The sequence below is a fragment of the Ovis canadensis genome, chromosome X, assembly GCF_042477335.2.
Source record: "Ovis canadensis isolate MfBH-ARS-UI-01 breed Bighorn chromosome X, ARS-UI_OviCan_v2, whole genome shotgun sequence".
Classification (NCBI taxonomy): domain Eukaryota; kingdom Metazoa; phylum Chordata; class Mammalia; order Artiodactyla; family Bovidae; genus Ovis; species Ovis canadensis.
In genome coordinates this window covers 21,401,429-21,414,293 of record NC_091727.1, presented here as the reverse complement: position 1 = coordinate 21,414,293, position 12,865 = coordinate 21,401,429, and the positions used below count along the sequence as shown (strand labels likewise).

The 12,865-nt window shown below is 46.0% G+C and overlaps 1 protein-coding gene across 2 annotated transcripts in view; it reads right to left on the bottom strand.

Annotated features, from left to right (window-relative positions):
- Positions 1–12,865, bottom strand: part of SMS (spermine synthase) — a 49,358-nt gene that overhangs the window by 22,167 nt on the left and 14,326 nt on the right. For both annotated transcript variants that reach the window (XM_070291450.1, XM_070291451.1), the window contains exons 2-4: positions 6,763–6,883; positions 3,204–3,294; positions 2,589–2,653 (exon numbers count right to left, since the gene is read on the bottom strand). In XM_070291450.1, the coding sequence (XP_070147551.1) occupies positions 2,589–2,653; positions 3,204–3,294; positions 6,763–6,883 (277 nt within the window). The remainder of the gene's footprint in view (positions 1–2,588; positions 2,654–3,203; positions 3,295–6,762; positions 6,884–12,865) is intronic.

Here is a 12,865-nt window from a genome sequence, read left to right as displayed (position 1 = left end):
ATTCTTTATCACCCAACTAAAGACACAGTGGGAACCCATTCTATTCAGATGGATCAATTCCGGAAAGATTAGGTAAACTTTGCAAACAGGAAAAGAGGGAAATTTCAGAAGAGTGTGGGTGTGGACAAGTTCCTTGAGGATGAGGAAGGGCCTGAGGATCCATAAACTGAACTGGGGGGGTAAATAAGTCTGGCTGCTCTGACAGATTTCAATCAAGCCGCCAAGTTCTATACTATGTCCTGCGGTCCTGCTCTCTTCACAGGCAGTTTCCTGCCTTGCATTCAAGCTGGAGGTTAAACAAGTTTCTAATTATTTTACACCAGCCCTGGGGCTTTCCTCCAGGCTGATCAAATTTAGCAGGATGAACCATTAATTACTTAAATATCCTTAAACAGCCAGTAAGGATTCCCTCTAGTGGAAAATGCCCTGAACTAGAGAAGTCTGTATTCTGGTCACTTCTAACAGTGATGGTCTGACCTTAATCAAGTCTCTCTGTATTACTGAGTCTATGTATTTGCCTTTATGAGCAAGCTGTTATTGTCGTTCAGTTGCTAAGTCCTGTCTGACTCTTTGCAACCCCATGGACTGCAGCATGCCAGGCTTCCCTGTCCATCAACATCTCCCGGAGCTTGCTCAAACTCATGTACATCAAGTCGGTAATGACATCCAACCATCTCATCCTCTGTTGTCCCCTTTTCCTCCTGCCTTCAATCTTTCCCAGCATCAGGGTCTTTTCCAATGAGCCGGGTCTTCACATCAAGTGGCCAAAGTATTGGAGCTTCAGCATCAGTCCTTCAGAATATCAGAATATTCAGGACTGATTACCAGGACTGACTGGTTTGAACTCCTTGCTGTCCAGGGACAGACCCATTTTGGGGGGTCCGATAAGGAACCACCCAGGCAGAGCAAGGCCAAACCGCTCAAAATAACTTATTGTGCAGCCATGATTAATTCACATTCTTAATTCCCAGGACCTGCCAGACTCTACCCCTCCCAAAGAATGCCAAAACTTTACTTCTATCAAAGCTCTTCTAACATCTGACACCACTAGTACATACGTCTGTGCTGTCCAACATGTGTTGTCCAATATGGCAGTCACTAGCCATTAGCTAGTGACAAGAGGTAAGGAAATGAATTTTTTTTTACAGGTGGCATAGTAGCTGCACTCAACAAAAGCTTAATGGTCTTCATCATCAACTGAAAAGAACCTGTTAGGGGAAGCACACTGATTGAAACCGCCCACCTGGGCCAGGCACCATAGTAACCATTTGCATGAGTTGTTTTATGACAGGAGATCCTGATAAGGAATACGGAACTAATAAGTCACCACCAACCGGAAGAGTTTGGGAAAGGTCTTTTGACACCGCGTGTCCGTCCACTTCCCAGAATCCCTCTTGCTAGCATCCATCTTGGCTGAGTGATGCGTGCGCCACCAGGAAAGACTCTGAATTAGAATGAGTGGCCAGGGACTTCCCTGGTGGTCCAGTGGCTGAGACTCTGTGCTCCTAATGCTGAGGACCAGGGTTCGGTGCCTGGTCAGGGAACTAGATCCCACATGCTGCAACTGAGACCTGGCTCAGCCAAATAAAGACATATTAAAAAAAAAAAAAAAAGAATGAGTGGCCAAAGACCACCCGGAAACTAATCCCATCACCATAAATCCCGAGACTGTGAGCCACCAGGCAGAGCAGTTCTCCTGGGTTCCCTTACCCTACTGCTCTCCACCTGGGTGCCCTTTCCCAATAAAACCTCTTGCTTTGTCAGCACATGTGTCTCCTCGGACAATTCATTTCCAAGTGTTAGACAAGAGCCCAGTTTCGGGCCCTGGAAGGGGTCTACCTTCCTGCAACAAGCCCACTGGGGGTGCTCAAGGTAGGTTGGCTCTGATGGTCTTGCAATGTCAATATCATCCTACCTGAAAGCACTGAGGCAAATTTTCTATCATCCCACCCTGTCAAAATCTCTTAAAACTGCTTAATTATACTGTGGGGCCCAGAACTCTGAGGAAAGATAGATGATTTTTTTCTCTCAGCTGGACACAGTTGAGGAGCAGTTTTCTAGCTCCTCTTTGAGGTGCCAGCCCCATTTGATTCTCTGCGTTACAGTTTCACCCCTTGGGATCACTGTACATTCCTTACACACACACACGCACGCACGCACGCACGCACACACACACACACACACACACACACACACACACACAGAGTCTTCTTGCCATCAGGGCCATCTACATTAGCCTATCAAGTGGCCAGAAGCAGAAGTTGACTGATCTTTTCCACATCTTACATAGACACTGCTACCACCATTGCGATTATTTTATTTATTGTTTTTATTGTTGTTTAGTCACTCAGCTGTGTACAACTCTCTGCGACCTCATATACTGTAGCCTGCCAGGCTCCTCTGTCCACAGGATTCTCCAGCAAGAATACTGGAGTAGGCTGTCATGCCCTTCTCCAGGGGATCTTCCCACCCAGGGATCAAACTCACATCTCCTGCATTAGCAGGCAGATTCTTTATCATCTGAGCCACCAAGGAAGCCCATTTTATCAATGAACCAAATATAAAAGAACGTTCAGGAGTGGACTTACCGCTTTACCCGCTCAGTACTGTCCTGACTCAATTCTTTCATTCTTTCTTCTACTTTGTTCAAAAGCTGCAATTACAAGAAAAGAAATCAATGGGCTTATCAAATAAGCTGAGTAGAGAGCTATATTACAGACCAGGAGGTGAAGGTCATGTTGACAGAGCTGTTACTCTGGCAGGTGTCCAGATGTAACTGTCCTCCCCCAGCTCTCCAGCAGCCTGCGGGCCTGGCCCAATTCCATACTCCCCTGCCATCTACCCCTCCCACTGCCAATCTCACTTCAGCCTATGGTATCAAGAGTATCAAAAGATATCCTAAGTAATAGGAAAGGGGAAGGCTCAAGGATATTGCAGCTATAATATCCTGGTTAAAGGTTTACATTCCCTCCAGTGCAAAGTCAAGTCATTACTCACTATTCAAATGGTCAAGGGAAAGATGAGAACCAGGTTACTAAAAATCACTTGAGGAACAATTATTTTTCTTCTAAAATCATTTATCTGAAGGCAGCCAAGTTTAAAATTAACTGGGAAGTCAGCAATTAGGTGAAAGTGATTTTATCATTGAACTGAGCTGTTTCTGTGATCCTGAAATACTTGAGCAAATGAAAGTGGAAACTGACACTATCGGCTTCTTTGCCTTGCGCATCGCCATCGTAGCTCTGAAGATCCAGCAGCACCAATCCATGCGGGTAGATTCTCAAATTGGCAAAGCTACAGAGGAGAGCATAATTGCAAGGTTAGGAACTGTATCATGGCACTCAAAGAAAAAAGGCACCAACCCAGTTAAAAGGCAAAACCACTACTCTGTTTTTCCCCTAAATAACATAATTAACCCTGTGGCTTTCTTATTAGAGCCTCTTCATGGGGGCAGGGAGGCCAATCATTTAGGCAAGATTTTAGACAGAATCATCAAGTGCTAAGGTTTTCAAACAGGTTATTTGGCCCAGAAAGTGATTCAGCAGGAAGTCCTGTGAATCTCATTCTTAAGAAGGTTCCTCAGCAGTGACTGATCCCTCCTTAAAAGGATGGGAGGGTGGGGCAGAGCAAACTCAGTTCTCCCAATTTCCCTCGGAGTTCAAAACAGAGCCGTGTTTTTCTGACTGCAGGCAGGTGGTGGCTACATTCATTGAGTTAGCGGCCTGCAAGTCAGATCCAGCTTTTGGCATGTTTTGTAAAGCATGCAGATCAAATATGCTTCTTATATTTTTAAAGAGTTGTTTAGGAAAAGAAAAGGAGCTCCTTACAGGAAAAGCTTTAACCTCTAATTCACTGTGTCTGACCAGCTTTTTTATGAAATAAAAAGAGTGTATCACACATGCATGAGAATTATCTGAAGAAACTTTTCCTTCAATTAGACATGTATATTTGTATATATGCAGATATGTATGTACACATCTGATATAAAATCACTTCTTTTTTTAAATATTTATTTGGCTACACCAGTCTTAGTTGGGGCATGAGGGATCTAGTTCCCTGACTAGTGATCAAATCGGGCTCCCTGCATTGGAAGCAAGGAGTCTTAGCTATAGAACTATCAGGGAAGTTCTAAAATCACTTATCTCACTATAAGGTGTGGTTAAAGAAACGTGAATAATAATACTAAATAAGATGAAGAATTCTGTTCAGAGAATACAAGCAGTGTGCTTGGATTAAAAAAGATAAATACAACTAGTTAATTTTCACCTTCAGCCCTTAAATGGCCTCAAAATCAAGCTCAGGCCAGGGACACCACTAACTCATGTACTCCTGAACTAGCTAATCACCCCCCACCCTAATCTGCCACACAAAGGAGAGGAGCTAGGGGTCAAAGAATGATAGAGAAATGCCACCTCTTAACCAGCTAGGTGGTTCTAGCAAAGAATCTTCCACCAGAGAACCGCAGGAAAACAGAGAATGCCAGAAGGTGGGGACAAGCACTGACCTCGTCTGATTAAAAGCAAAAATAATGAAGGAGGAAAAGTTGCAAGGGGGCGGGGTGGGGGGGAATGGAGACCAAAAATAAGGTGACTGAGGACCAAGATCTTAGGCAGCATGGAGATGGGTCCCAGGTGAGCAAGTGAGAGAAAAGGAAGACCACTGTGGAAACAAGTCTTTAAACTAAGCACGTTAGTGACTTCCCTGATGGTCTAGTGGCTGGGACTCTGTGCTTCCACTGCAGGGGGCCCGGGGTCCATCCCTGGTCAGGGAACTAAGAGCCACCAAGCTGCATGGCAAGGCCAAGGAAAAAAGTAAACTAAACATGTTAATTTTCTTTTCTGTTTTCAGAAGCCATTTCCAACAGCTCTTATCACTCAAAAACTCCTTTCCAGGAAGAATTCTAAGTCTTCTAGAAAACTGGGATTGGTGTCTAGGGTAGAAGATTCAAGAACTGAAGTAGAATGGTTGGCCCTGTCCAGCCCCAAAGGTCCTTAGGAGGTGGTAGGAGATAGATGCAAGGGGCTTCCCTGGTGGCTTCGCAGAAAAGAATCCGCCTGCCAATGTAGGAGATGTGGGTTCCATCCCCGGGCTGGGAAGATGCGCTGGAGAAGGAAATGCCAACCCACTCCAGTATTCTTGCCTCAGAAATTTCATGGACAGAGGAGCCTGGTGGACTTCAGTCTGTGGGGTTGCAAAGAGGCACACAACTGAGCGACTACACAAGAGCTTCAAGGCTTCAGCTGGATTAGAGGAAGAACCTACAAGGGGGCAGAGAAGCAAGGTCTGATTTGCTGTGGTCCCCAAGTTATGGACCACACCTAGGACAGGGAGAGAGAGGGGCAGAGAGAATGGAGAAGAGAGGCCAGAAGCTGTAAGGCCAGCTGCAGACCTCTGCTTCCAGGAGACTTGCCAGTAACTGGGCGAGGACGGAAACAGTGGAGGGTCTGGGTGACCCTTGAGAGGAAATCACTTTAGATACATTGGAGGGATCTATTCCATACATACATGGGGGTTTGCTATGCAGTCAGAAATACAGATTTGGGCTTGAGGGCACTGGGGTTAGGGTTTCTTTGAGAGGTGTAGGTATGTTCACAGGGAAGAACTACATAGACTTACAAAAAGAATAAGAGAAGGGGAGGTGAGCTCAAAAATACAAGTTTCCTTCACCTCACAACATTGTCTTTTGAGCCTAAGATGGGAGCGGGGGGTTCTTTTAATTAGAAAAACACGGGGAGAATGTGGGACATTAATGAAACCTCGTGGAACTCTAGGACTTAGTTTCCATTGGGAGAAAAGAACGAAAGCCATCAAAAATACACAGGAGTTCACGTTTTAAAATTAATAGCGCAAATTACTAAGACTCTTAACAGTTTTAGACTCTAGAAGATACTACATAGACTTAGGGAAATACAGAGAACTCAGTGCACCAGAATCTTCTGGTATCAGTCATTTCTTTTTTCTTTTTCACTTGGCTGTACAGGCTCTTAGGTGCAGCATGCAGGATCCAGTCACCTGAGCAGGGATGGAACCCAGGCAGCCCCACATGGGGAGCAGTGTCCCAACCACTGGACCACCAGGAAGTCCCCTGTTCTCAGTCATTTCTTAATTTAGGTTTCCTTCCCTAGTCTCAGGTTGACTTTCATTTCCATACTGATCAGAGAAAAAGTCTAGATAGATCATCTATAAAGTCTTAAGGAGAAAACAAAACCCCAAATCTTAAACTCCTGGATGCCCCTAGCTTCCTATCAAGCTCTTTGCAGACATTTTCATCCTGCATTTGACTACAGTCTGCATTAACTGATAACCACTTATTACAGTGCTACTCACAGTGGGGTCAACTGACCCACAGTATCAACATCCTCCGAGAGGAGGTTGCCTGAAATACTATTTGGGGTGCGGCCCCAGACCTGCTGCAGCAGCAACCATTTGAGTGCAGCACAGCACATCTGGATCACTGCCTGCCAGTTCACACTGCTTATGCTGCCCGAGGCTTCTGAGTCTTGGGCACACAGAATCACCTGAGGGTCTTTAGAGAAACAGCAACCCTCAGTGGCCTTAATCTCTGGGGGGAGTGCCTAGACGTGGGATTCTGTGACATGATTCTACTGCGCAGCTAGAAGCACTGGATTCTAGTCCCCTCCTCAAAGATGCCAAAGGAGGAAAGGAAAAAAATTCTGGATGCCCTCCCCCCGCCACCACTCTTTACATACACATAGAGCTGAAGCGCTCAGATCCGAATAGGAGCACTCACGGTCACCTCACCTGCCATTTTTGTTTATGTACGTCGCTAAATAGCCATGGTCCTGCCAGGTGTGCACTGACTCCGTCATCCCCTGCTCCTGGAAAATGGACTGGAGGCCTTTCAGAATGGTCTCACCATCAGCTGGAGAACAGGGGGAAAGGCAAGATGGTCAGATGAAACACTGAGAAGCAAAGCACAGTTTGATGAATGAACTTTTGAGAAACTCTGAACAGAGCTATGGACATCACTTATCCCCTTTGTCATGAGCTAGAACTTTCTCAACACTATAGGGAGAGGCTGCAGATTACCAGGTAACACAGTAAGAATGGCAACACCAACCACAGAAGAACTGTGCCAAAAATGCAGACGGATAATTCAGCCAACTAGAAACAGCATAACAAAACGTTCAGCCTAGCCAGAAATCAAATAAAAACACGATAAAAGACATTCCACTTTAGATGAAATAACTTAATGAGGATCTAGAGTACTAGAAAAGGGTTTCCATCCACTGTTGATGGGTATCATAAATGACTTCAAAACTTTTGACTCTGTATTCCAGGTGTTCTGCAATAAGGATGCCTTGTTTTTTATTATTGGGGAAAAACAAGAAATTGCACCACTCAGTAACCTACTTTTAATTGGCAGAAACTGAACAATTCAATATGCTACAACTTGCTAGGCATTCTGATGCCCCTCTCTCCCATCCCACCGGCTACCCCCCAACCCCCACCAAAGTGGAGCTCAAGTCAAGGACTGAGATCAAGGTTATAGAAACTGCATTAACCTCTGCAGGTTTACTTGCATCCAGAATCTTCAAGAACATCTAACAGTATGATACTTAGATGAAAAGCAAAATGCAATCAATTCTCTAGTTGTATCTGCCAAAGTACTCATTCCTTGAGAAGGTTAAGATAAAGAACCACAATGAGACAAAAGGAGTTACTCTGTACTGTCCCATGAGCCCACCACAGGCTGATGCTTTTTCCACATGAAGGAAAAGAGGGCAGGCTAAGAAGCGTCAAAACAAAGCACCCTGTGCTTAAACCAAGGGCAAAAAGAAAAAAAAAAAACAAAAACTGGAAGATCCACAGTTGACCGCAGTGTGGTTTCACAAGAAAATTACACTAGAATTCCTTCCATAAACTAAGGAGTGCCAAAATGGACTGGAAGAATTCCTTCAATCTACACAGAGTTGATCTCCAATGACATTTGGAACACCTTCCAGTGCACTTTTGTGCACTGGAATGAGGGCTACAAACTAGGTTCAGAGCCCACACTGGGCAGCAGATATGTCCTATTCTGGCCTATGCAAACATTTGTAACATGTAAGTTAACTGGCATTTGAAAACCAAACGATTTCATCTATTCCCACTGTTGAGGGTAGAAGAGTGACCCCCCCCCCAACCCCCGCCAAAATATATGGCCACATTCTAACCCTCAGAACTTGGGAGTGCAACCTGATCTGGAAAAGGGTTTTTGCAGATGTAGTAGTTAATTTAAAGATGCCGAGATGGATTATCTTCGAGTATTCAGGTAGGTCCTAATTCCAGTAAGTTCTTATCAGAGACTGAAGCCTGGAAGACATAGGAAGGAGGAGCAGGAACAGGTGAAGACAGGGAGAGACTGGCATGTGATGGCCACCAGCCAAGAACATGCAGAGCCACCAGAAGTTGGAAGAGGCCAGTGAGGACTTGCCCTAGACCCCTTAGGGCAGCGTGGCCCTGCTGATACTCTGCTTTCAGACTCCAGCCTCCAAAACTGGGAGAGAATAGGCTTCTTGGAGAAGGAAATGGCAACCCACTCCAGTATTCTTGCCTAGAGAATCCCAGGGATGGGGGTGCCTAGTGGGCTGCCGTCTATGGGGTCGCACAGAGTTGGACACGACTGAAGCAACTTAGCAGCAGCAGCAGCAGCTTGAAGTCATCAGTTTGTAGTACTTTGTTACAACAGCCCTGGCTGACTAATACACCCACCAAAATATAGATTTTAACTTTGCTTAAAAAAACAAAAGCAAATGCAGTAGCAAAGATAGCAGGGAAGGAGTGATTTCGTTCATCTTCTCCATTTCCAAACACAGAGCAATTAGGGTAGCACTGCCAAACCTCACGGACAACATTTAGAACAAAACTGAACGACAGGCTGTGTGTATACCTACATAGCATGCCGTGTGTAGGCAGAGACAAGCATTACCCGCCCAGAAACCTGTATGATACCACCAAGTGTGAGAGGAGCAAGTGGGCACAGCAAAGGGACTTCAAACCCCTCATAAAAATACCAACAGGAGCTCACCCCAAAGGGAGGGGCCCCCTGCTTTCAGACGGTGCCGCCTGGCAGGCCATGGGGCCCAGGGTCGGGTCAGGGAGTGTGGGGTTAGCCGAGCCCTGTGCTCAGCCAAATGACCTGAGGCCTCTTCAGGAAGGAGCCTTGAGTCCCACATCAGGAAGCGACCCCTGGAGGGGCATCCACACCACTGCCCCACCGGAGCACAATCACTGCCCAATGCAAGAGGCGACCTCCTGTCCCAGGTAAGAGTTTTGCTGGGAATGAGGGAGCCTATGTTTGGGAAACTCATTTGACAAAAAATAATCTAGCTGGCTTTGCTATTCTGAAAGTGGTTTTAGGAAGTTAAAAGGGGGAAGCTTGAATTTTATCCCCCAGAACCATGGTTTTAAGACTGAATTTGGCCCCTGGGGGGAAAAAAATTTCAATGTCAAACTTGATACAAACATGTGATCTCGTTCTTTTTGGGTCTGAGAAGCCAGGGGTGGGGGGTCAGGCCACCGTGGAAGTGACCGAGCTCTGGGGCTGTGAAGACAAGTGCACCCGGCAGTACTTGAACTGTGACTAGGAAAGCCACTATGCAATTATTCAATCCCTCCTTGGCCAGAACAGATGTTTTCTGTTTTGAAAGTGTATAAAACAAATCATCACTCCCTGCAAATGGCCTCAGGCCCAAGTTCAGTTGGCACATTCCACAACTGAACACAAACCCCCATGATGGTGGAGGGGGCAGCGCTGGCAGGGCCACCCCGTGGGTCACTGGCCAGGCTGTGTGCTGAACCAGAGCCCCGGGGCTGAGCTGGAGCACACTCTATCCCTTGGGTAGGAAAAGGGGGTGTCTTTGTCTGGTACACACAAAGCCCTTGACTGCTAGCCAAGCCCAGCGTGGCGACCATCCTAGCAGAAAGGCAGAGGGGCTAACCTCCAGCCAGGTTGCAAATTGAAGAAAACACATTACAAAAGAAATCCAATTTAGTGTTCTTGTATGTCTATACTGTGGGCTTATTTCCCAATTCAGTAGAAATACCCTAGGTCTGAATGACCTTTCCGGCGGTCACCGCCGCCTAGCTCGTGTGGCCATCAAGTGTGCCAGCCTTGCCAGGGACACAGGGATCACACCATTTTGTCCACTGTTCACCTCATGTCATATTCACCTTCCTCCAGACCTGGGTGCTCCCTTGTCAGCCAAGCTGCTCCCGGCCCTTGGAGAAGACTCCAGAAAGCAGAGCTAGAGCTGAAACACCTACCTAGGATCCCTTTTCCAGAGCCAAGTTTTTAAAATGAAAACTGGAAGTCAAAGAAATGAATTCCAAAAGCCTTAACGAGGCAGCCTTCTTGGTCATCTTGATCCCAAGTGCTCAATCAATGTTTTGTGAGTCAAATGAAAAATTCATTTGGCTAAATTAATCATCCTATTTTTGTATCTTGTTGGAACACCCAGACCAGCAGTTTTCATAATCCTAGCTGTGCATTATAACCACCTGGGGAACTATAAAACTTCTGATGCCACATCCTACACCAGTTATAGACAACTTTGAGGGTGGGACCCAGGCATCACATTTTTAAAGCTCCCTGGGAAATTCCAATATGCAGCCATGTTTGAGAACCACTGATCTAAACCACTAAATACAAAAAAGAAAACCAAACTCCATCTCCAAACTAATCACACTCAAGTCACCAAAAGGTTATATCGATAGAAATAGAAAAAAGTCCAAACTCCCTGCTAGCTATAGCCACCAGTTATAGCTAGAGCCACTGCTCTGCAATTAATTATCCAATTTCAACCTCTATGCCTGTCTAGTAAGGAACATGTAACATGACCAAACAAAATGTACTTGCTGTAACAGAGTTACTCAACTTGGGTTGAAAATATGATGTGAATGATTACCCAAATTTGGGAATGCAAGATAGCAATGTCATAAATGCCTACAAATCAGAAAATGTGAAAATAGATTCAATGATAAAAGAAATATAAGCACGCCGGATTCAAGTCGACATGGTAATCCAAACTAGGCTAATAAAAATGTTGTTTGGCACAAGTTCTTAGAAAACTCTGCCCAAGCAAGAATGACGTTTAACTAGCGAAGCACTCAGACAGAGCCTTCCACAGTGCTCAGCAACACAGCGACCTGTCCCAGGGCAAAATGTGTCCTTTGTCCAACAGGCAACTCAATGTCCTCATTTCCAGACCACTGCCCACTTTGTCTGTGTTTATTCAACAAGAACTTAAGAGGAATCAACTTGGAGGTCTGGTCCAAATTAAATACACCACTATCAAAAGAAGGCCAGGAAAGACAAGGTTTCATCTCCCTGCCTCATTTTGTCCCAGAGACCCATTTATAGGCAGGCCTCTCTCGGGAGAATGAACCTCACTACTCTTACCCTGGCCAAATCCCAAATCTGTATATCCAGCTGGAACCTTCTTCCCGCCCCAATGCTCACCACACTGTCCTGATCTCAAGTCTGGAATCAAAACCCGGCTCAGACTTCCCTACTCCTTCCCACCAATAGTTAATAACCCTGCCACTTAAGATTGCCTGAAGAGACCCCCAGCTTCTCCCCCAAGTCCCCCACCAGAGCCTCTCTGCACCATTCAAACTCACTGGTCAGGACAGCCCTCACTTACTTCAAATGGATTGCATGGTAGTCCAAACTAGGCTAATAAAAATGTTGTTTGGCACAAGTTCTTAGAAAACTCTGCCTAGGCAAGAATGACGTTTAACTAGCGACCACTGTCCACTGTTCACCTCATGTCATATTTACCTTCCTCACTTACAGCCCTCACTTACTTCACCTCATTTCTTCAAATGAGGAAATGAGGGTCCCTATAAGGTCCCCTACAGGAGGACCCCTACAGGGTCCCTATAAGGAGCCTGCACCAATGTTCAATCCCTCAAAATTAGGCACTGCCGTTTAATCATTGATCCATAAGGTGGGCAGCCCTATGGACATAAGTTAAGTACATCAGCCATGTACTTACATCAGCCAAGCTTACTAGCCCAAATAGAAGAGAGAGTCCTGCCAATGAAATCCTATGACACTTGGTGCCCTGGCAAAAAGGCAGGGAAATATGCTCTGGTTAGATTTCCACTTCTTCAGCTTTAAGAGGCTAAGATATGGTAACCTCCTTAACTAAGCGAATTACATTAGAGAGGCTGGCCTCAGAAAATAAGCAATTGTCACACGTTCAGAAAAACTCTGGACTCTACCCCGTGACCGTGACTTGCACCTTTAAGTTTTTTCTGACTTCAAATACTTCACCTAAGAAAATTCTGGACCTCAGGTGTGAGGGCTTTAAGCTACACAACACCCAGTCTCTGCCTCTGTGGGACCACCACCCTGCCACAACCCCACTAGTCCCCTCTGCATAATTAGGCTGCGTTCCTTTCTGCTCGCCCACATTTAAGCAGCACCTGGCTTATAAAAATTAGGACCGTCCCGCCCCCCAATTTTATTGTCTCCTAGGTCTCTCCCATGAAGCTCGAGTAATTTAAGCTCCAAGAGGTTGTTAATTATTTCCATGGTTGCACCATGCCCAAGGGCTGAGGCCCCAAACCCAGCCTCCTTCCTTTCCACCTCCCACTCCCCCGACTCTGGAATTTCCAGAGCTCCCTGCCCTCCCTGATACTTGGTACCGGGCGCCCTCTGATCAACCTCCTCCACACACATCCAGGTCAGACAGCCCACCCCTACTCCCGCCTCCTCTTTTCAGACATCTGCACTCTCTCTGTGGGAGGATGGCCCTGAAGCTGTTGGCAGATCTGTTTGCAGCTCCCCACAAGAGGAAGCACAAAGGCAGAGAGAGAATCCCTTTCCCCCAAACCGGAGACTCTGATGTGTCAG